This window comes from Gambusia affinis, linkage group LG06, assembly GCF_019740435.1.
Source record: "Gambusia affinis linkage group LG06, SWU_Gaff_1.0, whole genome shotgun sequence".
In the NCBI taxonomy this organism is placed as follows: domain Eukaryota; kingdom Metazoa; phylum Chordata; class Actinopteri; order Cyprinodontiformes; family Poeciliidae; genus Gambusia; species Gambusia affinis.
Window position 1 is genome coordinate 16,624,538 of NC_057873.1, and position 27,119 is coordinate 16,651,656.

The 27,119-nt window shown below is 39.0% G+C and overlaps 2 protein-coding genes across 3 annotated transcripts in view; both read right to left on the bottom strand.

Annotated features, from left to right (window-relative positions):
• The window catches only part of pid1 (phosphotyrosine interaction domain containing 1), a 30,000-nt gene extending 19,966 nt beyond the window's left edge, over positions 1–10,034 (bottom strand). Inside the window, exon 1 of one of the 2 annotated variants that reach the window (XM_044118712.1) lies at positions 9,841–10,034. In XM_044118712.1, coding sequence (XP_043974647.1) covers positions 9,841–9,870 — 30 coding nt within the window. In that variant the 5' untranslated portion in view covers positions 9,871–10,034. The remainder of the gene's footprint in view (positions 1–9,840) is intronic. The other variant, XM_044118711.1, reaches the window with a different exon arrangement.
• A 1,270-nt stretch (positions 10,035–11,304) lies between these two features.
• dner (delta/notch-like EGF repeat containing) overlaps positions 11,305–27,119 on the bottom strand; it is a 43,782-nt gene continuing 27,967 nt past the window's right edge. The window contains exons 5-13 of the mRNA XM_044119441.1: positions 26,340–26,488; positions 24,583–24,736; positions 23,430–23,543; positions 19,795–20,028; positions 16,701–16,823; positions 16,502–16,615; positions 14,543–14,674; positions 14,210–14,456; positions 11,305–13,730 (exon numbers count right to left, since the gene is read on the bottom strand). Coding sequence (XP_043975376.1) covers positions 13,619–13,730; positions 14,210–14,456; positions 14,543–14,674; positions 16,502–16,615; positions 16,701–16,823; positions 19,795–20,028; positions 23,430–23,543; positions 24,583–24,736; positions 26,340–26,488 — 1,379 coding nt within the window. The 3' untranslated portion in view covers positions 11,305–13,618. The remainder of the gene's footprint in view (positions 13,731–14,209; positions 14,457–14,542; positions 14,675–16,501; positions 16,616–16,700; positions 16,824–19,794; positions 20,029–23,429; positions 23,544–24,582; positions 24,737–26,339; positions 26,489–27,119) is intronic.

The window sequence follows — 27,119 nt, forward strand, 5'->3', positions numbered from 1 at the left end:
TAGTTCTGTGCACAGCAACACCCTCCAGTTCTGTGGCCTTCACGGAGCAGTCAAAAGTAAACCAAGTATTTCCTGAAGGAACCCAGGCTGCGACTGCTGGAAGCTGTTGCAGCATGTCTGTAGCTGTGAAACATGCATGGCGCAGCTCAATCTGGTGGCGACTGCGATCAACAGCACAAGAGCAGCATGAGATTGATCCACAAAGAAACCTGGAGATAATTGTTAGTTACTGCAAATGTATGCAACAAGTCAAATTAACTGTATGTGTTAAGATGTTCTAATGATTGGGGAGGAGTCACTGCTGTACAGTGCTGGGAAAGACTACTTAGTATTTTTTAAATTTAAAATTATACAAACAAAGTAAACCAGAGTAAATTTAAAAAATAAATGAAATTCTGATTTTTCTTTAATAAAGACATACAATTTATCCATTGATTGCTTTTTTAGCTATCAATCGATAGCTGTATTGATAACTTTGATGATGGCATTTGGCAAAATGTAATGTTTCACAATCGGTGTCTGTAACAGTTTTATGATGTGAAACATTTTGAACTGTCTGATGCTGAATTGTGTTATATAAATAAATTTGATAACTCAACTTGCCCAAGTGTGAAAAAGTAATTTTTCTATAAAAAGGCAAATATCATGCATATTTAGTGACTTAGATTATAGTAATCAAGATGTTAAAGCTCTTGCAAAATAATAGAAATACGGCTGTGCTGTGGTGGCGCAGGGGTTAAGTACAACCCACATAAGGAGGCCTTAGTCCTCGACGCGGCCGTCGCAGGTTCAATTCCTGGCCTGGCTGTCTTTGCCGCATGTCTTCCACCTTTTCTCATTACCCACGTTCCTGTCAATTAACTATCAAATAAAGGCCACTAGAGCCAATAAAAATTTTTTTTTTTTTATTAAGTAATAGAAATATGATAAACAGAAAAACAATGAAGGTAATAGGGGTTAACGACAATCTGTATTATTATTGAAATTTCTTTCAGCATGCTTTCCTAGTATATTGCAGCCCTAAAATAACTTTGGGAACGCTACACTGTTTCCTCATGTTGTCACATAACATCGAATCTATAAACAAACCTTTTAACACTCATGTGCCTAATTAAAGCATGTCAGATTGTTTCCCCCTCAACTAATATATATATTGATAAATTAAAGAGCTAAATATTCATATAAACCCTTATAATAATATTATTATGTTATAATATGTAATTAGTTCATTATATAATTTCACGTACCCACATCTTTTCATTCATTATGGTTCTGATCCATGTTTCAGACACCTGTGTGCCACGATAACAAGCAAATTAATACCCTTGGTCGCCCAAAAATGACCACATATGATTTATTGGAGTCATCTAACATTATTTTACAGTAGAACATAGAAAGTTACTACAAAACATCCGCTGACCAAGCAAATATGCAACACCACCAAGGGAGGCTCCAAATAACTCATGTTGAGTACAAAATTACAAAATGCCCAGTGAGAAAAACTCATTTTCATAAACTGGACAAGAAAAAGAACAAAAGAGCAAAATAAAAGGCCTCAGGAGTAAACTGACTAACACTTCTTTTTTCACTTCATTACTGATGTCTTTCAAGTCCATCTTTGTTCCTGGCAAAGATGGACTTGGATGAGTTTCTGGCTAAAGCTTGAGTAAATAGTACTATGTACTATTTATAAATCACTCCAGAGTCTGAAATCATAAATCAAGCTTTATTAAGCCTTTCAAACTGTCCAGAAAACATTAAACTAAGACATTGGGATGAACTTGAACACCTTCTACTGAAAGGCAACTCGCAAAGATAAATTACCCTTCAGCCTAAAGTTAATTTGAAAACAAATGAATCTTCCCAACAGATTGCATTTACTATACAAACAACCTCCATTTTTACAATGCATCCCACTGTCTGTACTTTTCAGCAGGAGCAAAGGGTCTTTCTGTACTAGAGTTGAACTCTAAAAAGAATTATTTTATCCGACAGATGGTCAACATTCAGTGAAAACAGCCGTTGCTGCCAAGCAAGGCTTTTATCAGCCTACAGTTTTGCCTTTGAAAGCCAAAAAGAAAACCCTGATAAGGAAACATATTTGGTGGCAACTCTCATAAAAACCAAAATATCCTCCTACTTATTAACATCAGTTACAGTAAAAGTACTCGACTTAGAAAATATGGTACTATATTCATCTGCATTGTTTTGGCTCTTTAATCAGATTTTAAAAGACAATGGCTTACAGTGCATCTCGCTACCTGAAAAGGAGTGAAAGAAAAAGCATGATGGACTTGTGAAAGTAAAGCCATATGTGTGGTAGGGCTCAATGAACTCCGCATCAGCACTTTACAGCTGCCTGGCAGTGGCTTGCATTCCTACACTTGGACCCGGTTCGAAGGTGGGGGCTAAAAGGGCAGTTTAGAGGGTGGTGCAGATAAATGGTCCAAGTCTAGTGCTCCACTGGAATTCTATTCACAATATTTTCATTATTTTAAATGTTTTCTTAATTTTATTTATTTAGTCCCTATAGTCTCCTCATCAGGTTACTGTGCAATTAATTACATTTTTGACTTTTACTTGGCAAGTGCGCTCGTCTCTGACGTAAGACCAGCGAGGGTTAGGCTGTGTTGATTTGAACGGCTGTGGGACGAGACACACGTTGACACATTAAACTTTCTGCTGTAAGACCACAACACATTTCCAAATAGAAGCCCTCGTTCAAAAATATAAATAAAGTATTGTGTCAATACTGACGCCGGAGCAATCATGAAATGGTAGGCTCAGCACATAACATTTAAATGTTGGGTTCCAGTGAAATCCACATACTTAAATAAAATTGTATAACTACAAATGGGAGCCCATTATGTCTCAGTGTAGCTGTCTTAGCTTTTTGGAGAGAGTGACACTGGTTACTGATGGAAATAAGATGTCATTGACAAACTTTTTCTTTTTCTCGGTTTAGCCAAAATAGCCATGGTTTGGTAAGTGACACCCAGCTTCAACACCTTGTTTCTTCTAAGCTTCAAGGCTTACAAGCTTACATCTATAAATAAAACATGCAGAGAAAAAAATACTCTGAGTCTCATAGTGGAAACATGTATACTTTTAAAATACTTTTTTTTTTTTTTTGCTGAACATTATACAGTCAGAATTTTATAAACAGCCAATTCCTAATAATCAGAAACAGTAATGCACAGAGTTTGATTTAAGGCTCTGATAAAGCATAAATATGATGCCGAGTTGAAGGAAAGCTCGAGTAAAAAGAAAGTTGGAAAACAGCCTGATGGAGCCAGAACAGTGATCTGTCAGGAACGCTTTATAGCAAGTCAGTTATTTTATGACTAAGTGCTCACTTAATGAGCATTTACCTTATGGCATTCGTCCAGTTATACAATATTAGCAAAAAAATATATAAATAAAAAAATCCTGCTTGGCCAGACGTACATCCAACACTGCTGATTTATTTCTCACTCTAATCTCTAGCAATCTTATTATTGCTGAAAATCCAAAGTGTCAGACATAATGCAGTGGGCATTTTTCTGCCAAAGAATCTTAAGCAAAACCAACTGTAAATCTGAAAACAAATGTAACAACCGCATCCAGGAGAAATCAAAGTCAGAGATTTTTGTGGTGTTTGCCTCCTGTTGTGACGAGTTTAACAGTTCACAGATGGCAAATTAAACTCAAAGCCTTCCCAGGCTGTACCTAGACAAAAAGAGGTTTTCAGGTCAATATTATGGGAAGATACTCAATAAGAAGGTGAAAAACAGCCACTTAGCCTTACAGAGTTACGGTTGAAGAGATGGGATCGTGACAAAAGAGTAGGAAACAGCTGGAAATGATGTTAAGTCAGCCAGACAGATGTGTGTCTCTGAAAGCATGAAATTGGGGGGGGGGGAAATAGCCCCTCTTGATGCACAAACAGCTACTGGTTAATCCCAAAACCAAAAGAGCAATAAGTCATGTACCACAGATTTGAAGATCAAAACTGTGGATAAACTGTAACATCAGGCTGTGTCACATGCTTTAACAAAAAGTCTAAACATGTGAAAACGGTTAGAAAGAACCAAGAAAAATGAGTCAACTGTTGAAACTTTGTGGCCTGTTAGAGTGCATCAATGCGATGCAATGTGACTCTTTGTTTAGAGCATGCTCAGAAAACGTGAGCATGTTTTCATTCTCAGATGTAAGCATGCATTTAAGATTTAGGAAGGTGTACAACTAAACTCATTTTAATATTCCTTGACAAAAAAAACAAAAGGCGCACAGCAGTGGTTTTTCCGGATGCCTGTGAAGTGCTTTAAAAAAAACATCAGTTATCTGATGCTAGATGAAAAGGAGGCATTATGTTTTGTCACAAAATGAAAAGGTGGGTATACACTTGAAGATTGACAAAAACGATAAAACCAGGCATGGGTTGGTAAGAGGTTCTCTAAATAAAATACCAGAATCTCACAGTATTTCCAGACAGTATCTCTTTTATCTGACAAAAATATTTCTAAGGAGCAAAGTTTGCCCATTTTGCAAGCAGGTGAAAAGTATGGCAGCCCTCTTTCAGCCACCTGACTGGCAGTGTGCAGCAACAAGTAGAGGGAGCTTGGTGTTTTGAATTTGCCTTATAACTAAGGAAATTCCAGTTATCTCGTCACTTTCTTTGACATCTCAGAAAAATTACTTTAAATTGTAAGAATAGTATGATGGAAAATGTTGGTAACCATTTTAAATCTCAGTATACCTCAACGCCGCCTGGATCTACTACTACTTGTTACAGTTTCTCAGTGTTGTTCTTTTTGCTGAGACATTGCAACATATATATTCACAAAAACACCAGTTGTTGATCAGGGGAAAAACATAAACCCCATGGCAGGAATGTAACCCGTCAGCCATGTTATGCAACATAGATTAAAACCTTCCCCCAAAGTGCCACAAGGAGCCACACTGTTCACAAAATTGTCTTCAGGAATGAGGATGAAATATATTTTTGTCACAAAGTGGCTTTGCCTCTTGGGTAAACAGGATGAGAGCTAAAAGTAATACTTGAAATGGATCATTCATGAAGTTGCTCCTCAACACGGAGTCAGTGAAGCCACCACACCTCCTATTTCCAAACAATAACTTCACTTTACTTTGAGGCTTTAACCTTACATTACTGCAGACTGGTGTTTACAGCCTTCCCCTGTGATCCTTTGACAGTTTATGAGGAGAAATGCGACTGATTAAGCTCGACTCTGTGTGGTACTGTGGGGGGTTCCTACAAAGAACAACAAAGTAAAGGAGGAAGAAGGGCCGTGATTGGATGCTGCCTTCGCAGGGGTAGCTCTGTGGGGAAAAAGCAGGTATTAAAGCACCGCAACCAGAGACCCTGAGGGGGGCGATCTCCAGCTAGTGGTAAAAACATCGGCAAGTCTTTGACTTAAACAATGAACAAAAGCTGCTTGAATAGAGTGAAGGCCTCGTATGGAATAAACCAGGTCACATAAGCAAGAAAATTAGTTATTTAAATGTGCGGCTTGTTCGTCTGCTCTCATGGAAATCTCTTCAGAGTCTCTTCAAGTTTTCATGTCCAGCCAAAAATTTATTTTTGTAGACTTGATCAATTATTTTGAACTTTATATGTTTTAGAGGTAGAATTACCTTTTAAATCCATATGCGAGTAAATTCTTCTTTTTTGTCTCACTAATACAACTGAACAGTTTAGCTATTTTTTTTAGTAGTGTCATATTAAGAAAGTAGTGTAGATTAACAAATAAATTGTCTTTTTTAGCTATTTAAAAATTTTTCAATAAACATTTTTATGCATTAAAAATAATATATATAAATAATAAAATAAAATTTATGTAAAGTTGTAGTTGTAGACAGGCTGTAAAATATTATTTTGAAGAATGAAGGTCATTGAAAGGTATGAGAACGTAGATATCACTAAAGCATCATTTGTTTAAGTTATAGCTTTTAACCCGCATCCCAATTATCTATACCAGAATATTTATTGCTTAAAATAAACAATGTTTTATGAATGTCAAAGTCCACCCTGCAGTAAATAACTCAACTTGAGGTTTTGTTGCAACAGCTTAGTTTTTTCAACAAAGATAGAATTAAAAAATAATGTAATGTTGGGATTTAGAAATAAACCAATACATAAATAAATAAATGAGGAACAAAAGGATAAATGTCCTTCTGAGACAGAGGCATTTTTAATAAAAAGATGAACATCCCTTACAATCTGATTTACCAAAAAGCATCTAAAGTTCACAATCAGGAAATTAAGCCTATTCACTGGATACAAAAAGTCAAATGTCACCTGGGTAAAAAGGAAGAAATGTGCTGGCCGAAAAAGAAAAATGAGACGAGGGAAGTGTGCCAGTCTGCTTGTGGATTCCTTCACTCACTGAGACCACACTCAGCCTAGCTGTGCCTACAAACAAACCCCAGACAGACAGAGACAGGAACAAAGACAAATAAAGATGGCCACTGACAGAAGCTGCTTTTGACCGTGTTTGACCTCAGACAGCTATTTCTGCACCGTCGGGTCACATCTTTTCATCTGCCCATATGTCACATTTAGGTGTTAAAAGTTCAGGCCATGGCTGCTGCAACAGGAAGAGAGCACATCTGGTACCTCAAAAAGGAAGCATGCTCACATGTCTGCATGCACATGTAGCCTTTAGCTGAGGCACGGGCACACAAGTGCGTCTTTCTCAGACCGCTCTTGTATGTTGTGCAATTTGTTAGTGAACTTAAATGGACTCTGTGTAGGAGAGGAAGGGCCCCCTGAAACTGACCGAAGGATGTGGTCAGCGGAGGAAGAGCGCGCAGACAGATGGAGAGAAAAACAGGGAGGCATGATGCAGCACCAGCACAAAGGCACAATAATTCTCTGCACTCCATAGCCTGGATCTCCTGACCCCCCAACATATCCATCTAGCTCTTTTTACCCTCCTTTCTTTACCCGCCAGAGTGCGAGACAAAAATGCAGTGAGACATCAGGTGTTGCTATGGCAACAGAAAGAGAGAATATCATGGATTGTGTAATATGCGGACAAAGACAAATACATACTGAGCAATTCTGGTTTGATTCTAAAGCTACCTTTAAGGTGTATGTGCTGGGACTTACAGACCTTCCAAATTAAAATATTCTGTAAAACCAGTTTAAAGACAGACTTCATATGAATGATTTAAATTAACAACAAGAACAAGAGAAACAAACAAAGTGTTTTGTAAGGTTCCAGCCACAGCTGGCCCTTCAGGAGGTGAACTGGTGGGACTTGCTTATCACATTTTTTTTAAAACATTCCTATCTCTTTTTCAAGGTTTTCCCACAGCCCCAAGTCACAATTACAGCTCGGCTGTTAAACACAAAGTCAAAATCACTCCGGCATGGCTTCTGCTTGAGAGTTTACAGATTCCTGATCTGCAAGGTTATCTTTCAGTCTTCAGCGAGCTCTCCAGATGGACTTCCTAGCCTCCCTCAGGTCAGGAAGAAAGCCAGGAAAATTTGTTTGGGTTTACCTTTAAAATGTACTTTAGCTGAAGTTCAAATATGCAAAGCATTTGAAATGCTCGTACTGTTGAAAGTCTACATAAACTTCTAATAGTGAACTTATGCATGTGTTACTCTGTTTTCTCTTTGAAGCTGTAAGCATGATCTATCAAATGGCTAAATAAAGTCAAAGAAAGTAACAAAATGTTATAGATCACATTTCTACCCAGTTTGACTAATTATCTGACCATCTGCCATGTTTCAATCATATTTGTCTTCCAGTGTGCCACTGATTCAGAATGTATAAGATAAAATACAGCTTTGGGTTACATTCCAGGTCTAGAATTACAGAGTGAAATTTAGTTTTATTGCTACACTGGATGAAGGTGGGCTAAAATAATGATCAGCATTTCTATTTCTGACTGTGAAGGGCGAAATGGATTCTAAATTTTCTCACAATGTTTTTTTGATGTTTACAACAACATATTACTATAAAAAGTACCTCATATTTATTAAAGCCATTTAGATGTGCATCAGTTCCTGCCTACAGTCAGAGGTCCACAAATATTGCTCTAACGATATCATGCCTTTTGCAACCAGCATAAAATGAAGAAATAATACTAAATAGTACCAAGCAATCATTTGATTTTATCAGAACTTCCCTTTTCATTTATTTGGAGCCACTCTCCTGGAACCAACAGTGGAAAAAGTATTTCAATCAAAAGAAACAACTGTACTGTCAACTTTTCTAGTTTGTAACCAAACTAATTTTTTTTTTTATCATAATAACAATTGAAAGTTATTTTAAATATGTTCATTTGTATCTTTTTTAAATGGTTTCTCTTTCTATTACTCTGTTTAATTTTTTATATATATATATAGAAATCAGTTTACTGACAGATAAAGTGTGCTTGACTGTACAGCTGCTGTTTAACACACATGTGAATTTTTTTAGAAGACAGTCTTATTTTATGCCAGTTCCTTTTATTATTGCCAAGGTTTAACATTTTTACAATAAAATACTCCTGAAGCTGCTACTCCCACGACCCGACCCCGGATAAGCGGAAGAAGATGGATGGATGGATGGATGGATGGATGGATGGATGGATGGATGGATACTTGCATATTAAATTACTATTAGAACTGAATTGAGTTAATACATATTCCATCCACATAAAAATGTAGAATGGCTATATCTTAAAACAAGTAGAAAGTAGAGACACTTCTCTTTCAAAAAATATTCTCGTTTATTATGGGTCACTGAGTGTACTCAAATATAAATAAATCTGTCATGTAAGATAATGTGGAAGAGTCAAACATGAATGATTCGGTGGCGTGCGGAAATATCTTGTTGCAGTGAAGGCCTGGTTAAATATGTTATGAGTTACTTGCTGATATGAAGCTGTAACAAGAAGATAAGGATACACAATTAAACACAGAAAGAGGTAAATAAAGGCTGACCAGAATCCCCTGACTAGAAACATTTTAAATGATGGACTTCTTTCAGCCGCGTTATGGAACGCCGTTGCTAGGCGACGCGTTAGCCTATCCTAGCGGCTCCAACCTGCACGTTTTACCTTGAAGAGCAGATTTCTGTTTACAGGGATCTACTGTAGCTTCACATCCGAGGGGAAGAGAAACAAGCGGAACTAATTGGTCCATCCTCCTGACGCCTGGGCAGGAGACGGAATTGTGCAAGTTCACTTGGCAGGCACTTCGCAGGCCGACATCTGGAGAGCATTACGTGTGCAACAGAGACGTGAAGCCATGGGGTCGGTGCACAGATTTACCCCTGGGTTTCAAACTACGTGTCATCAGTGGATCTTTTCACTTTGCTTTTTTTTCCCCCTTTAGCTTTCAGCAATTTGAGACTAAAATGAAAATGCTAAAGCTAGAGTTTAAGCATCCCGGTGTGAGCAACATGAGGAGACATGAGGCCCTAAGTTCAGCTACAAAGAGATGGATGAAAACAGCGAAGATCAAAACGGCGTCTTAAACATAACTTTAAAATGCATGCGTTTTACGTCATGAGTTTAAATAACCTCCAGCTGTGGATTAGCAGAGGAATCCAGAAATCCAGAGGAAACGATAGTTTGATGCACTCCTGCTTGCGTAACGTGGATAGGTGCGTTCAGACCCGCTAAACCCTCCGGAGAGACCCAGATGTTTCATTTAAACGCAAACTTTGAGACAGGGATGTGGATTAAACATTTGCGCTGGCGACCATCTGTAGCCGTTGAGACAACGTAGCTTCAGGTTTGAGCCACGCACAGCACAGCGGGGCTGAGTAGCTGCTACCACGGTTCCATTTACTCCTGCCCTGCCGATGAGAGTTGCCCCATCAAAATGCCTGTTCTTACCTGCAGCCGCTCCGACGCAGGTTGCCACATATTAGCAGAGTCGCTGGTTCTCTGTCTTCACTTCTGGGTATTCTCCTCCCGCAGTCCAGTTCACATCTGTTGGCTTTAGCAGCTTCCTTCTCTGTCCCCCTTCGCTGTGGTCGGCTCGATAATGAAGGATGTGTTGCTCCGCCTGGATGTAGTTAACACATTTGCCAGCAGGTGGAGGTACCTGCTGTCCTTGTTGGGTTGGTGCTGTCTTCAGGTGATGTAGAAAATCCAGCTCCCATAAAGTGTGTGCTTTACTACTACTAGTTAAAACAATGCAATACAGTTTATTTATATATGGCTAATTTATAATTAACGTTTTCTCAAAAAAGTTGTCTTTATTTAAATGGAATCCAGTTTGGTACAAAGTAAATTCACAGCAGTTCAATTAATCCAGCGGAAGATTGTACAGTCAAATTAAGGTTATTTAATAAAAAACAAACAAACAAAAAACAAGGTTGCAAATAAGTCAGAAAGTAGAGAGAATGAATCATTTTCAATTGGTTTTCTGTGTGTCTTAGCTTGTTTAACCTTTTGGGGGGAATCTCCTCAATCTGTATAATTCTCAAGGAACCTCTGTGATTTTCACAGAAAAAACTTGAGATTTTTTTTTTACTGCACAAGATCTCTTTGAAGTGGTTGGTTAAAGGCCTGGTTTGATCAATCACCCCTCTCAAGTTTAAAATCTGGTGCAATAATTCAGCTAAATTAACTTGATTACATAACAATTGCATAAGCATAATGCTAGCAGCAGTATTTGAAGGCCTTAATTCTTTAATTTTCTGAAAGTTGTTTGGGAACAATGAAGGTTATGTTCACAGATTTTGATTAAATAAGCTCTTAAAAATCCTTTTCACCTGATTGTTTGCAATAGGGATGGATATTATGATTCTAAAAGTAAAACTTGTTTGCCGCTGTAAAATACAAAAATAATCAAGAGGGTTACTGAAAAAATGTTTAAGCTAAATATAATACAAAGTGTCACTGTGTATTTCTTCTGATGTAGAAATCTGAAGCAGGAACACATGCAGCTGACCGTGCTTAAAGACAAACAGTCTAACCCTCTGCAGCATTCAGAGGGCAAAGGTCAAGCGCAGTTCTCCAAAACAGACCATAAGTAAAGGTGAGAGCGAGGAACATCTGTTCCTCCTAGAACGAGTGTCTATGTGTCTCCATACAAAAAATACCTAGGTGTGCACAGAGACACGACCGTCACAGTCTGTATTTAGCCATGTTTACACACGGGAACATCTGGACAAGGCCTGGGGTCAGCCAGTATGTTACCATCACTGACACTCCATAAAAGGCCTTTCCCATGGCTTTTTCAGTTTGATGGCTTCAATTCTTGAATAAGAAAATGAATGCTGGAGAGTAATACAGAATAGATTCTAGTTCCACACATGCAATAAAATTAAATTCACTCTGGACACAATGAGATAAGATTATGAGCACTTTATTGTTTACATAATTCAACATAGATAATAGGCAATCATGTCTTAAGTGTGTCTGAAATGAGAAAAATAAACAGTGAGATTTGCTGCACTCAATAGAACGCTGTCCGACCGTCAGGGGAATGACACAGCTGCACAGACAGAAAGTTGTCCACTGGCAGAAACACACAAGCACAAACAGTATATTCTAGAATAGATACCATCATTTTCAGTCTCCTCTTCCTCTTTGCTGTCCTCACCAGTGGTTTAAGAGAGCCCAATCTCATAAAGAAACATACATACAGACACTATTCAGCACTGCCGGTATGAGAGGTGACTTTGTACACCAGGATTAGCAGGTACACTGTGTGAAACCATCTATTTTTCTGTGCAGTGAGAAATATATCGACCTATTACCTTATATATCACTGAAATACATAGAGTAGATTTGTAGGGTAGTTCTAGTAGACCCATTTAATTTACTATTCATACACCACTGAGAAACTTGTATAGAACAGGACGAATATAAAAAGAAAACCCTGTGACTAGTATTTTATACACGTTTGGATTTTGCCAACTAACCACAGCATACTTAAAGAAAACATTTGGCACAGTCTCGACAGAGAATAATACGTCTGCCTTTACAGAGCCATCCACAGTTATTGACACTCCTCTTAGAGATGTTAGAAAGCCTTAAAGCATATTTATTTTTTATTGCAGTAGCATAATTTAACACTGAAAGATGAAAAATGGGAAAGACAGGATAACATGTCATTCAGGTGGAGGAGACATGGGTAGGTCTTTATGAGTAAGAAATGGAAAACAGATAATACTTGGTAAAGCTTGTCCATTATTAATCAGAGTAATAATTTCAAAGTTTCAAACTACTGGAACTGTATCAAAATGACTCGTTGAGGACTTAATATGCCACCTGGAACAGCGAGCAGAATGATACGGGATGAGAAAAAATATCTTTAGCTCCCTGTTAGAGAAATGCTGCAAAGAGTAGCATCTCTTGGTCCCCTGGTTTCCATGACAACTATTTAACACGATTTGAATATTTATTGGTTGTTTGAGAGGGATGACAGGAAAACCCTTTTTTCTGTGTAACCACCACAAACAAATGTGGGCAATGGGATTAACACCACTGACTTGAACTGGAATAGATTGCTTTGAACAGATTAGACGAAGTTTTACCGTACCTCTATGAAGATAAAGAAAAATTAAAACATATGGCTATGTCCCTCATGTCCACCCCTGAATGGTGGCGGCTCTTTGCCTCTTTCTCTTCCAAAGACCTCATTAGTGAACATGGCATTCTGAACTATGGTAAATATGAGATTTAATTAAAAATCTGGACCTCTCCTAGAAAAATTAAGCCAGGTCATGACTGAATCTTTCAACTGCAAAATAATCTGAAACGTAAAGCCAAATCAACCCTAAAAGGGTTTACCGGACACAAAACCCACCTTCTTATACTCTCCTGGCCTCAAACACAAAACCCACAGAAAACTATGGTGAAGTGAGGAGGAGAGAGCATGGCAGAAGGCCTAAGACTCTACGCAATCTAGAGAAAACCTGCAGAGTAATTCCCAAAGTTAATTCTTTCTCTGTGCTTCAGCCTTGTGAAATGTTATAGAAGAATAAGTTCTGTTCTCTGGGAAAAAAAGGAGGATTTGAAAGGTTTCACCAGAAAATGGAATAAAAGATAAACTTTCAATGTGCAATAAAACATGAATTTCTTTTAAGGCATCGCGTAAACTTTCAATGGTGATGCAAATAACTGTGGGAGGCTGCATAAAAATCAGAGCAACAACCAGTTACAAAGGGTTTAAAAATGTTGAAAGGAGAACATCAAATTTAATCATGCACAAAGTAAGGCAACCTACTGCAGGTGTTTACATTTTTTGATACTGAAAAGAAATTGAAGTGTGGCTAATTCTAAAATACTTCAAAGGACTGTTGTTAATGCTGTCTACTGCATTTATTTGTTGGACCTCTCCTACAGATTGTCTGGTTCAGACTAAAATCAACTATTTATTGTGCAGTAGAGGTAACTAACTGCAAATGCTGCTCAGCATCTGTAACTTAAAAGTATTGTAAAGTATGCTACTACAAAGCCTTATCCTCAGGAAAATAGATATGGTATCAAACTCCAGGTTTGCTTCTTTTTAGCTACACCATGTTTCTTTTATTTCTTTACATTCAAATGTGATTTTGCTGTTTTGTTTTAAGAAATAATTTCATTGTAATAGACATGTGAGTTTGTATCTGTGTATGCTCTATACATACGGCTTGCTATGGTTTGAGTTTGCGGACTTTTACAAATCCTTTGTCTTAATGAGGGTAACCAGAGGTTTGTCATCTGGACTGTAGTCCTCGTAGGCGATGGGGGTGGCATCATACATGGCAGGCCGAGACTTCTTTCCAAATCTAATGAGAAAGCATAAATTGGTTAGAGGTTAGAGGACATGGTGGTAAAAACGGTTTGACTGAAAAACAGTCCTCGTGTAATTCACTGATGAAGGTTTTGTGAGTAAAACAAATATTAGTAATGGCTGAAAGTGTCCAAAAGAAAATTTGTCTTCAAAATTGAAGTTTGACACTGTCTAAAGGTTTTAGTGTTTTGTTTAAGGGGAGAATTGAAGAATCTTCAAACACATTTATCAGGTCAGACAATGGACGAGAAACCAGGCTCACTGTCACCGGCCTAAATCTTCCCAAAGGTGTTCTGTTGGTTTAGTGAGTTTGGTTTAGTGGTCGTGGCTCCATAAAAGGTAATCATTCTCACAAATAATCAGTACCATTTAAATAAACCAATTACAAAAGGCAATAGTAACATAAAATCTGAAAGGGGATTTGATTGAACCCTTTAACACTCCCTCATGTTAGTCACTATAGTTTCCTCATACCTGGCATGGCGGATGGAGGCGATAGCGTTGCTGAACTCGCTGTCAATGCTCCGGCAGTTGTAGAACTCCTGGTATGCGTGGCGTGATGATCCCTGGTACTCGATGCGGCTGATGCGGCAGATGCCCACTATGAGGATGATGAGCATGAGGACGAATGCCACACACAGCGCTCCGATGATAATGTACAGAGAGTGGCGAGGCATGTTGGTCAGGGTGTCCTCAGTGTGCGCTGGTTTCCACTGCAGGTCTGAAGCACACAAAGGAAGGTCCTCACGTCTCTCCATGAAGTTTTGATTGATAGCTTAAAAGACTTTTTTTGACAAGCAGACTTACGGATTTCACAGCTGGGGCCAACCCACCCCAGCGGGCAGTGGCAGGTGTATCCGTTTGATTGGTCGATGCAGGTACCACCGTGGTGACAAGGGTTGCTCTCGCACTCATTGATGTCAACCTCGCATTCCTCCCCTGAACAGACAGTTAAGGTGACAGTCAGAAGTGAGTGGCACTATATAACCAAGAAGGGAAAGTGGATGTTAAGCTGCTGCCCCGCCTACCTATATTCATTGTCTTCCAGACATTTTCTCTTTTCTCAGTCTTGAAAGGATTAATTGTTCTATTTGAAATTAAAGTAAAAATATTTTTTGCCATCTGAATATGTGGAGCTAGTTCAGTGATTTACAGAAAGATCATGTATGAAAAAAGCCTTCCCACTGATTCTCTAGACACCAAAGAAACCCAGTTAAAACCATTAATGGTTTTAATTACAAAGAGTGGAGTAAGTTACTCAGAGATCATAATACAGACCCAGCAATGGCTGTACTGTACTTACAGACAAAACTAGTTAGTTTTGTCTAAAACTAGCTGAATATTCACAATCCTCTACACAGCTGATGTTTAGAGTGAACTGCATCTCAGCTAAGGAGGTCATGCAGAGGAGAGTGAGAGGAGCTGAAAAGATCAGTGGAGGGCCTCTATGACCTCTGGTCACAAGCTCTGGGTAGTGACAGAAAGACAGAGATCGCAGACACCCAGACAGCTCAGTAGGGTGTCTGGGCTCTTCCCTAGAGATAGGGTGAGAAGTTTAGTCATGACAGACTCAGAGTAGAGCTGCTGCTTCTCCACACTGAGAGGAGCCAATTTAAGGTGGCTTAGGGGTCTAGTCAAGAGACCCAGAGTAAGACCCAGAAGATGCCTGTTGGCCTTGATATTCCCATGGAGGAGCCGGCCCAAGTCGCTTGGGAGAGGGACGTCTGCTCTGATTATGCAGAAGATAGATTGATGCATTGATTGACCCTTATTGAAAATCAGTGAATGAAGTTTATTTGTATATCACAGTTCATCAGCAAGGTCACTCAAAGTGCTTTACATAATAAAAGCACACAAATACAAAGTCATAAAAGGTGCCATGCAGTCACAATTGCAAGCACCAGTTGTAACAAACATTACATTTTTAATAAGTGCAATCATCAAAATCCTCAATATGCATGAAATATCTTGTTTAAGTTTTCATTTCTTGTGGTTCAAAGCACAAACAGCTCAGTTTGTGCTGTTCTTCCTGAAGGGTTTTTCCTTTTAGTCGTCTCGTCAGATTCGAAGTGTGAGACTTTTTTTCAGCTTAGCTCCCAGCGAGCTCCAGGGTGAACTGTTTGGTGAGGTGAATGCAACCTCACCACTGTTTTGAAGAAACGTTATTTCATTTCCAGAACCATGATGGTCATTTTTGGTCTATGAGCTCCTTTTCTTGTCATTTACGGTCTAATCTTGAAAGTTATAGATCTCTTTGAGTTCATTGTGTGATCTAGTTAAACCGGTTTGGATTTTTGTTCTTTTATGTTTATAATTTTTTAATTTAGTCTTTTTATTTTCCTTTTAATAATATGGTTAGATCACAAGGTGTTTTGTGTTCAATCTGAATTAAAAAGATATTAGCTATTCCATTTCTTCTGATGATTTTGGCTATTTTACATCTCTTTGGGTTTGTTCAATTCCCTTGTGGTTTACACTTATGTCTTTAGCATTTTTCTGCATTTAATTTACTATAATGTAGAATTTATCTTATGTTGTAATTTTGCTCTTTCTGTGCAGTCTGATTTTCTTTAAATGTCTTTACTTTAAAGTCAATGTGAATGTCCCTACATACCTTTAACTTGATGCTGTGATGCCTGGATTTCAGGATTTTTACATTCTTTTTTATTCTACTCTATTCACTATATTCTGTACCTGTACTCTCTTTCCAACATCCATAGGCCTCATAAAGTCATTCCGTTACCCATCCAGGGCATTATTGCGTACCTACATATCCAGATGGACACGCACAAGAGGCATTAAGTCCACTACTCTCACATCGACCTCCGTTCTGGCAGCGTACGTTCACGCAGGGATCCTTGAAGATCTCGCAATGCTTTCCTGCAAATACACACATAAAGTGAACTTGCACCAATTCATTATGCAGGTTGTGAAAGTGTAGACGTTGATGTATGAGTGTATGTACCTTCAAACTGTGGTGTACAGACACACTCGTAGGCATTAATGAGATCCCTACAGGTGGCGTAGTTCTGGCAGGGCGCAGACAGACACTCGTTGTACTCCTCCTCACAGTACAAGCCATGGTAGCCTGGAAAAGGCATCCAGTGGTGCTGTTAGAGTCTTAAAAATCATACAGTACTGCCATGTTGATATTTTTTTTCCAGAGCAGAATATGTGAAGTGCAAATTCTTTTTTTTGCTTCATTGAAAGTGTTTGTAAATGAATCTTCTTAGCAGCTGCAAAGTGTGAAAGCAGCTTGTCTACTGTCATTTACAATTCACACCAGCAGCTTCCCAGAAGTGTCATAGCATTCGTCTGCAGGAGAAAACACCTCATGGCCTCACATTAACAGCCTTTCTCCTTCAGGATTCATTTGCCTCAAGACTATTTTTCGTTATTCAGTCTAGCCATGACACCATTGATGACTTTATCAGCCCTCTCACTGTATAAAACATGTAGATAGCAGGCAGGAGGCAAATTATTCTGCCACACTGTTTGATCAGAATTGAGGTGACAGGACGTGTATCGCAGTTTATATGCAGTTCACCGTATATCCATAGGATGGCAGTTATGTACTGAGGCACTATGAGCCTGCAACAGCTACAAATAGCCAATGAAAACAATCAGAGCTTATGATGTTTTTTTGTTTTAATATCAAAAAGTGTGACATGAGCAAAGCCTATTGTTCTCAGGTATAGCTGAGTGTGTCTTTTTGTTTGAGTGTGTTAAAAAGATGGAAAGAATTATTGAAATCTGTGGAAAGCAAGAATAAAGAGAAAGAAAACTCTGTGATGTATATAATTCTTTCCAAAAGTATTCATATCTCTGCAACATTTCAACACTGTCACATTACGCTAAGAACTGTATTTTATTGGAGTTTCATTGGACTAAACAAGAGAAAAAAACACATACACTGCCTGTCTAAAAAAATATTTCCAACCACCTTTAACTTTGAATGTAGCTCACATTGACTGTGGCATTGTCTTGATGAGCTTCTCTAATCTCACAAGATTTATTTCCATCCAGTGTTGCATTAATTTCTCACCAAGATCTTGTACTGATGGAGGCAGAGTCCGACCACTCTGCAAAACCAACTCACAGTTTGACTTTGACCCAGTCAAAGTTCAGATGTAAATCCAGTGGAGAATCTGCAAAGCTTGTAAAGACATCCGCAAAGGACTTACAGCTATAATTACATTGAAAGTTGGTTCTTCAAGTCTACACTCCAAATTTCAGTTTTATACTCATAAAAAGAATTATAAAAATCAAAGCATTATTTTCCAACTACTTCAGATCTTTCCATAGTTTTGTATTGGTCTATGGCATAAAATTCCCTAAAACTACATTTAAGTTTTTATTTGTAGCATGACAAAATTAAATAGTTGAAGGTTCTTTTGCATTGCACAGTAGCAACCTATTTCCTTCATGTCCCATTCCTCAACTGTGCCCCATTGTCTGACCGAAGGTTCAGCGATCTCTCCTTGGGCTCAGACTAATGTGTGTTTGAGGGAAGAACGAGACACGGACTTAATGAGAAGCACAGCTAGAGCCTCTCGGGTCTCCTCTGTGAAATGCCAGTGAAATGTCAAGTGCCTTTCCAGGACTCGGCCTGTTGTCTGTGAGCAGGCTGGTGGTTGCAGAAGCCTCTGGTGTCGACTGGATTACATGAACTGGAAGAAGGCTCCTTCTACATTACCAGCTCCCCGGCAGCTCTCTCTCAAACAGCCAAAATTAGCAGAACTCAACTCACACGAAGGCTCACAGACAGACACACTCGCATTCTCACACACCAGCTGATGTTCCTGTGAGCTGGAGAGACAATTTTACCTCATGTTGTGTGTGTTCATTGGAGAGACCGGCACCATAATTACAAACCGTCAGTTTCTCCAGTCTCGTTAAAGAGGCCCTTGATTGGACGGCAGCATCTTCACGTGCAAAGCCGCATATGCACACACAAGGACACACACATAAAGTCAGGCACCTCACCATGGCAACGAGACAAAAGAGGATGAGAGGGAAATGAGGTGAAGTAAACAGAGGGAAGACGGAGAAGCGAAAGGACATAAGGACAAACGGAACAGAAAAATTAAGGATATGGAAAAATGAAACAAAAATAGAAAATATAGAGGGGAGACATCAGAACAGTTGGAAAGCAGCAGATGGAAAGATCCTGATGTTATGAATTTAAATGAAATCATTCAAAGTTTTTCTTTTTCTTTTGTTTTTTTAATGGAAATGGAAACAATCCATGTTGCCAGGATAATTACCAAAACATCTAAAGGCCAACTTTAAGTCTAATTTCTCACACATTACCACTATATCTTTTTTAAGCCATAGAAACAACAAAAGAAGCACCTGTATTTCAGATGAGTGTAAATATGAGTCAGAGAGGGAAAGTCTGACTGCTGTATACACTCCACTGACAGCTTGTACAAACCGAGAGCACTCAGGGCAAAGTGTCAAATTATGTTTATAGGCCACTGAGAAAGCCATCCATCTCGTCATCCCGGCAAGGTAATTGCAAGACGGGGAATAATGATAAGTCATCATTCCGCCCAATTTATTTGATCACAGAGGCATCGGCTTCACAAATCATGCCAGCTAAAAATACCTCATCTCTGAGCCAGGCAGTATTTTCTTCTACCAAGGCTGAGCCGCTGCTACCAACCAACATCTTTCCAGATACAGTAAGCCTTTATCAGCTGTTTTAGGCTATATATTCAGCTTAAGCTTAAAAATAATATACAGCTGTTTGAAAATGTCTCATATTTCAGAGTTGAAAGTGTGCAGCTTAACTGGTGAAAAAGTGGTTGTAACTGTGACAAATAAAAGCTTCGTACTGCAACAAATAAGGAAAGAAACAGTGAGACACACCAACGTCACGACCAACATACACTTTGAGATGTAAGGGGTTGAAGGATTAAATAAAATTTGCAAAGCCACACATATTCACTTTTAGAGCTTAGGTCAGGGTCTTCATTTATCAATACTAACTGTGTCACCTTTGACGTTAGCTGATTATGCTTACAGCCATGTTGACGTTCATCTGTGCAGCTTACCTGGAACACACAGACACCTGTAGCTGTTGGCCACGCTGCGGCACACACCGTGGGCGCAGGGGTTCAGGGCACAGAAGTCCACCAGCTGGGCACATGTGGGGCCGGTAAAACCTGCTGTGCAGCTGCAGCCAAATCCCAGAGGTCCGGGGCCCTGGCCATAGCATGTGCCATTGTTATGGCACGGGCTGGAGCCACACGGATCCACCTTCTGCTCACATGTAGCTCCTTGGTACCCTGTGCGATGTTAGATGGGTGAAATAAAGACACAAGTGGTTTCTTGTGCACAGCTGAAAGTTTGCTCAACTCGCAAAACAGAACCAGCAGGGCTGATGCTAAACTTTTAGCTGATCATTTACAGCAGGCGTTTGCAACTCTAATCTCCATACAGGTTGAAATTAAACAAAATAAATAGCATTTTTATTATGGGCTTCTTGCAACACAGTACATAAAGATACAGGTCAGTGGCTCCATATTAAGTAGTCTGTGTTTGTTTCTAAGCATCATAAACGTAACATAATCGAAAGCCTCATAAAACTGGTTAAGTGGTGGCCTGAAAGACAAAAATTGGCTTTTTGGAAGCAACATGAAAAAATTGGGATGATTTGAAACATTTGCACGGTTCAGTATTTTCAGCACAGCCAACATAATGACAGGGCAGAGGTTTAGCTAATGTCTCCATCATCTTGTGAATGATTATGTTTTATGGCATTAACCTGCTCTCATGTGTCTTTCCACTGAAACCGGTCATTTATTTCTTAAAGCTCCAATACTTTGCTGCACATCAATGCACAGTGTGGCTGCTGATTTTTGACGTAGCACAAGGGACTCAGAGAACGTTGAACACAGTTTGATTAAAGTCTCATCTTTTTTCAGATTTGTAAGATTCATTATTCTGATTTCTGTTGTTACCATTTTGGTTTTTGCCGTTTTGTAACATCAAATTTTTGAAATTACATTCTTACGTTATTTATGATTCTGTTTAAAATATAATTTCCAAACAAATACTTTCATTCATCTACACTAAATCAACAATGAAAGTGTTGGGGTTTTTTTTTAAATCATCCATGGTTTTTAGTTTCTCATAGAAACAGTTTCATGATTGTGAGTCTGTTTGTTGGAGAGGGTCTCCTCTGTAAAGATCCCTTCATTCAATTCGATAAAATCTGCAGACCTTTTCTCATTATCATCCGAGTCACCTCTTCTCTGTGTCTAAAAATAACCTCTCCTCCTCGCTTCTCCTCCTTATCTGCTTTCACCTCTGTTTCAGGAGCCGCCACTGTAGTGCAGAAATGGAAGCGCTCAAACAGTGTGACGGAGTGTGTGTGGGTCCTCTGATTTAAAGAAACACAGCAGTAAATCCCCTGTGCTGAGTGCAGAGACCATGCTCCATTGAGATAATCAAGAGATTTCTCACAGGCAACCATTGATCCAGATCATGATATTTCACTTTGTGTGGAGAATGTTTGTCATTAAGTCTGGCTGGTTTTTTTTTCCTCCAATGACAAGAATTTACTTTATATTCTCCCTCTGTGATGCCAAATAATGAATTAATAGGTTGCCCACCAGGGTTTGTTCTCTTGGTTTGCTTCTGCTTTGTTACTGAACTTCTGCTAATCTGGCAAAGACAAAAAAATATTTTTTTTTCTTTCTTCTCAGCTTGACACACACACACACACACACAATAGCACAGGCTCCCAGTTAACAGAAGGAAGCCTATTTATCCTTGCTTCTGGCTCTAAAACCTAGCGCAATGTTACATTTTAAATTTAGCCATGCAGCTCACTCCTCAGAATATCTGTTTCTGACTTCAGGCAAACTACTAATACAATACTCACACTTTCATGGAAAAAGTGGCTGATAAGAACACTGTGGTGTCCGCTGAGTTTTAAATAAACTGGTCCACATCCCAGTGAATCATATGAATGACAATTAAAAAAGTTAATCATTTACTACCCCTGAACTGGTGGTCCCTTTGAGTGCTGAACAAGTCAAAGGGCCACACACATAACAGTGGCACAGCTACATGTTTCAGATGTACCTCTAGTGTAGCTCCCCTGATTTAGGCTGTAAAGATGATAGTTTTTGAATTTGTGCAGCAGACGAAAATATTTAGTCGACTCTCCCTAAATTAAAAGGAAAAGAAGGGAGAGGTGATATTATTGCAACATGTTCAGACCTGAACTGTCCGAGTGCAAGTTAAACAAAAAATGGCCCACACCATGAATGCTACGAGCACGTAGCGCTGTCCATGGTACTTAAAGCTGGAAGCCAATTTGTGTTGATCATCTGTCCAGACATCACCATCTACAACTACTCTTTGAGGAATCTGTTGATTTTATTTATCAGAAAGTACGGAAAAAAAAAAAACACATTTTCTGGAGCTTTTATTGGCAATGACAGTAGTAATTTTCCTTGGTGTCTTCTCAGTTTTTACTGCCAGGAGTTAGAAAAAAAATCTGCTTGTTTATGGTAAAAAAAAAAAAAAAAAACTCTAGCAGATCTTTTTTTAAAAAAAGACTGAAAATATGAACGCTGCGGGGCGATTCAACTGCAGGAGATAAAAATGCGGCTCCTGCTGGCATCGCTGGCAAAGTGATCACAGAGCTGATGCATCTCTGATGACAGCTATTATGGAGTTGTCATGACTTTATTGCTCATGTGTGTGTGTGTGTGTGTGTGTGTGGGTGGGTGCGTGTGCGTGTGTGTGTGTGTGTGTGCAGAAACACTGAAGCATCATTTGGAGATGATTCACAGGCATTGGAGGAGAACAGCCATACTGGCACCGATGGAAAACATTTCAACAGTCATTTATGTGGTCGAAGGTCCATATGTTTTTCCACAAGTGGATGACAAAAGTATTTAATTCTCTTGGATTTTTTTTATTTCTCTTACTAACTTGTTATCTAACAAAGTCATATTTTCTTTAAAAAAATCTTAGAGAGATGTGGCATTGCTATCGCTGCTTCTTTTATCCCATCTGAGTAGATTCATAAACAGTGGATCAGAGCTTCTCTATCTCATTGAGGACACTGGTTTACATCTTTGGGGACACTGGTTTCTGGCTGCTGTAGTCCAATAACACAGTCAGGTGTTCCAGTTTAGCCAGAACAATACTGGACTGACTATTGGGAATTTCAACTTATACAGCTCGTCCAACAATGGCACTTTTTCCACTCCTGCTGTTTCTTATTTATATGCCTCCTTCCATTCTTATCTGCTGCATTTTCATGCGAACACAGTCACATCCACATGGATGAAACTAATTGCAAGCCCATGTGTTCCAGTTGGTGGGGGGAATGCATAAGTTTTGCGGTCACAGATTTCCCCAGAGTGGCTGATGCAGGTCGCTCAGCCTATGAAGACTAATTAGAAAGGAGGAGGAAGGTTTAAATTAAGCATCGGAGTGGCATAGATACTCTAAAACATGCAGCAGATACTCAACCTGGCAAAAACACAGATGCTGTTCTAGAATGCACAAACATGCAGTATCCAGACGTCTTTTCCTGCTTAACTGTTAAAAAAGATTCATATCGAAGCACACAAACTGCATTTCTCTGGCAGAGACTCTAATGCTTCCTAATTTGTTTACTTCACACCCACACCAAACATCAGTTGCAGAATAATTGGCTTTTTACCTTCGGGACAGTAGCACCTCGGTCCAGCCAAGCTGCTGAAGCAGGTGGCTCCATTCTTACAAGGCTGAGAGAGGCAGTGGTCAACCAGCATTTGGCAGCGCTCGCCTTCATAACCTGGCAAACAAAGGCAGTCCCACAAGATTGCTTGATGTGTTTAAGCAAAAAAAAAACGACTGATTTTATTTTATTTTGTTTATTTATTGGATGATATTGTTGGTGCTTGAAGGTCACCAATATCATCCGATGTTTTTCTAGTGATTTGACCTCGCGTCTCACAAAAATCCAATTTATGATGGTATAGTTAGTTATTTGTTTGTGTTTTTTTTTTTCATTTAGGTCTGTAAACATGTCTTTGTAAGGAAAATAACCTGAATTCATCATATAATCTCTATTAGTGGAGGTGCACCACAAATGCAAAACACAAAAATGTACAGTAACTCATGTTTTGATGATTTGTCAACATTTATGTAATGAGGCTCACAAAAAAAGAACCATAATGAAAATTATGTCTAATTTTTTCTTTTAGTTCCAAAATGTAAATCATCCCAGTGTACTGTGCATTTTTATACTAACCCAAAGAGAGAAATGTAATGTAAAAAAATATTCTAAAGCTTCCAAAAATGCTTTCTCATGAGCCACAATTAAAAACTTTTTTGTGTGTGTGCTGTCAGGGAATAATCTTGCACATCTAAAATCAAAAGATTCCTCTGCACGTTCTGAGTCGTCATTGAAAATTTGAATTGTTGCATTTTAGCATCTTGGGATTACTAAATTTACAATCCTGAATTACATGAATAATGCATAGAAGCTATTTTTGATATAACATGAAAACGTTTCTGCAGGTAATTAAAACTAGATGTGATGTCTGGGGATGCTTTATCAACTTTTCAAAGTGGGCTTCTTAGCGCCTTTAGCAATTACCTTTGACATTTACTACCCTGTCAGAAGAACCTGTTTTGAAGTCCATAACACCCAAAACCACACGTAAAAATTACTATCAGGATGAAAAGTTCACCGTCCTCTCTGATCTCATGAGAGATTTTCTGAAAGCCAAGGAAGAGGTTGGAATAAACACACAAACCACGGAGTCGCACTTGGAACAATCCCCTGAAGATAAACCTATTAAACACCCGTGAAATGCATCAAAGCATACCTGGTTGGCAGGAACATGTGAAGTTTTGCCCGTCGCCACCTTGTCTGATGTCAGTGCAGGTGCCGTTGTTCCGACAGGGCCGGTGGTGACAGGCGTCAAGCTCTTCACAAAAAATCCCAGTGTAGCCGTCCTCACACTCACAGAAGAAAGTGCTCTGCAGGTAGAAATCACACAAAGATTGAATGAGTTAAAGAGAAGAGTCTAAAGGCTGGAAAACCATTCAGTGACTTTCTCAACTAGATATAATAAGAGACTGAATCTGTTTAGATGACGCTGGTGAGGCAGCAGGGTGAGCTTCCAGATTATTTTTGCTTCTTTTAATTGAGATAAAATTATTAGTGTGCTTTCAAGAGCATCTGACTAAATTATAACTTTCTTGCTTTTCACGCTTTGTCTCATTACAACAAAAATCCTCGGAGGCCAGTTTGCCCCCTGCTGCAACACCTGAATCAAATGACTGAATTACTTAAATTACTTTTAAAGATTTCTGCAGAAGCTACATGTAAAACAAGGATGTGTGCACTACTTTGTGAAACAGGACAAGGACAAAGACAGGTGTGTCTCTACCAGATTGAAACTGTTCATTGTACAAAAGCATACAGGTTGTAATCCTGCAGTCTCAGTCTCATGTGTTTGTCAAACGCTAGCAAGTCCTCTTCAGTGACTGTTCTGTATTTATTTATCAACTATGACCTACTTCCTTGTCCCTGCTTAAGAAATGTATTGCCACAGCATTATGCTGCCACCACTGACTTTCAAGGAGAATGGTGATGTGCAGCCACTTATTGCTAATAGGGGAAAAAGTTGTATTTATATATGATCTAACCAAAATCACATTCTGCCACATGCTGTAAAACTGTATTTTCTCTAGTGACATGGACAAGGACAAAGAACAGGATGGAACCTGTAAGATTGACAACTTTTCCACAACTTAGTTCCTGATTTGTCTGTGCTGTTCCTTGGTTTTCATGATGCTGTTTGTTCTCCATCGTTCTCTAACAAATCTCTGCAGTCTTCACAGAACATCTGGATTTATATTCAGACTAAATTACAGAAAGTTGGACTTAGGTTACTTATTAACTGGGCCAGCCTGTTATGAAGGCAAACTGAGCATTCAAGTCGGTCTAAAAAAAATTTTATGCTGCAAAACTGAACAAAAACATATTGTTTATTAATTCAGCTTAAGTAAAATCACATTTCCATGGATTGTGCTCATTTTACAGCTCTAGGTGACAGTGAGGCATACAGTTAAACCATTAAATCAAAATATTAATATATTGCTGTTTTATCACTGCATATACTTTAAGTGTTCTTGGCCTGCAGGAATTATTGTCCAAGCAGAGTTGGTGATTTTGCAGAATTTCTTCCCGCTAGTTTGCATTTTATAATGCAAAATGAAAATATGGGCCTGGCCATATTTACAAAGTAAATTTATAAAGTGGATTCCATGATAAACACCTGACAAACTCCCTAAATGTCTTCACAGAACATCTGGATTTATATTCAGACTAAATATGGCAAATGATCCCGACTTAAAAAGGCAAAATTTTCTTATTAACTTATTAACTTCTTACTGATTTTTTCATAAAATAGCATAAATAGTAAGAACATTATGGGCTTTAAGTCATCCAACAAGAGGAGGGAGAGCTGCTGAGAGAACAGAGTGATTCTCCTTGTGCAATGCAATAAAATGATCAGGCCAGGGAATGAGCACTTAGATTGTAGCAGTGACCTTTGCTGTTTCTGGGAATTCTCACCTCCGACGGCTGCGTGACACATTTTCCTTTCCCAGAACACTGAGGATCGCTGAAGCTGCTGCCGGGCTCCACGCAGCTGCTGGCCTTCACCGTCAGGTTGAGACGCAGGGTTACCTCCGGGGCTGTGGGAGCGCCAACACGGATCACACCTGCGGGGAAACAAACGTTTTGTGCTTAAAGGTTTTAAAGAGTTGCTTCACTTACATATTTATGTGAAAACAAGTCAGTTTACCTCAACAGAACAAATAATTTAATAATACCTTAAAATAGCTTCCTTTCAAGTTGTATTCATTCGCGTGTTGTCAGGTTGCAGCTGTTAAGTGTAATGTAATTTGTAGGGATCTTTTTGGGCCTGAATACCAAAGGCCACACATTTCTGATCTTTCTTCCAATCCACTGTAAATATCTGAAAATACACTTTCTGGTTTCCAGCTTTAGAAGTGTATTTATTGAGAGTATTAACTGTCACGACAGAGTATCAGGTTACAGTTTCACAGAGTTACTACAGCTAGCCTAGAGATGAGTCAAAAGACAAATGGATGCAGGCAGATCTTTAACAAGTTCTCCTGTAAAGCCTCTCTCCTTCATCTGTAAATGTCAAACGTCTCTGTTATTATGTGCTCAATCAAGCCTGACAGCTTTGCTGCTGCTTGGATAAAAATAGCTCCGTAGTAAATATCAGGTGCTGATTTACAGAATCTGACCTGAACCAATGAGCGGGACGTCCGCCGCTGATGGAAGCAGTGACGTCAGCTGGCCTGACCAATGGGAACGCTGACA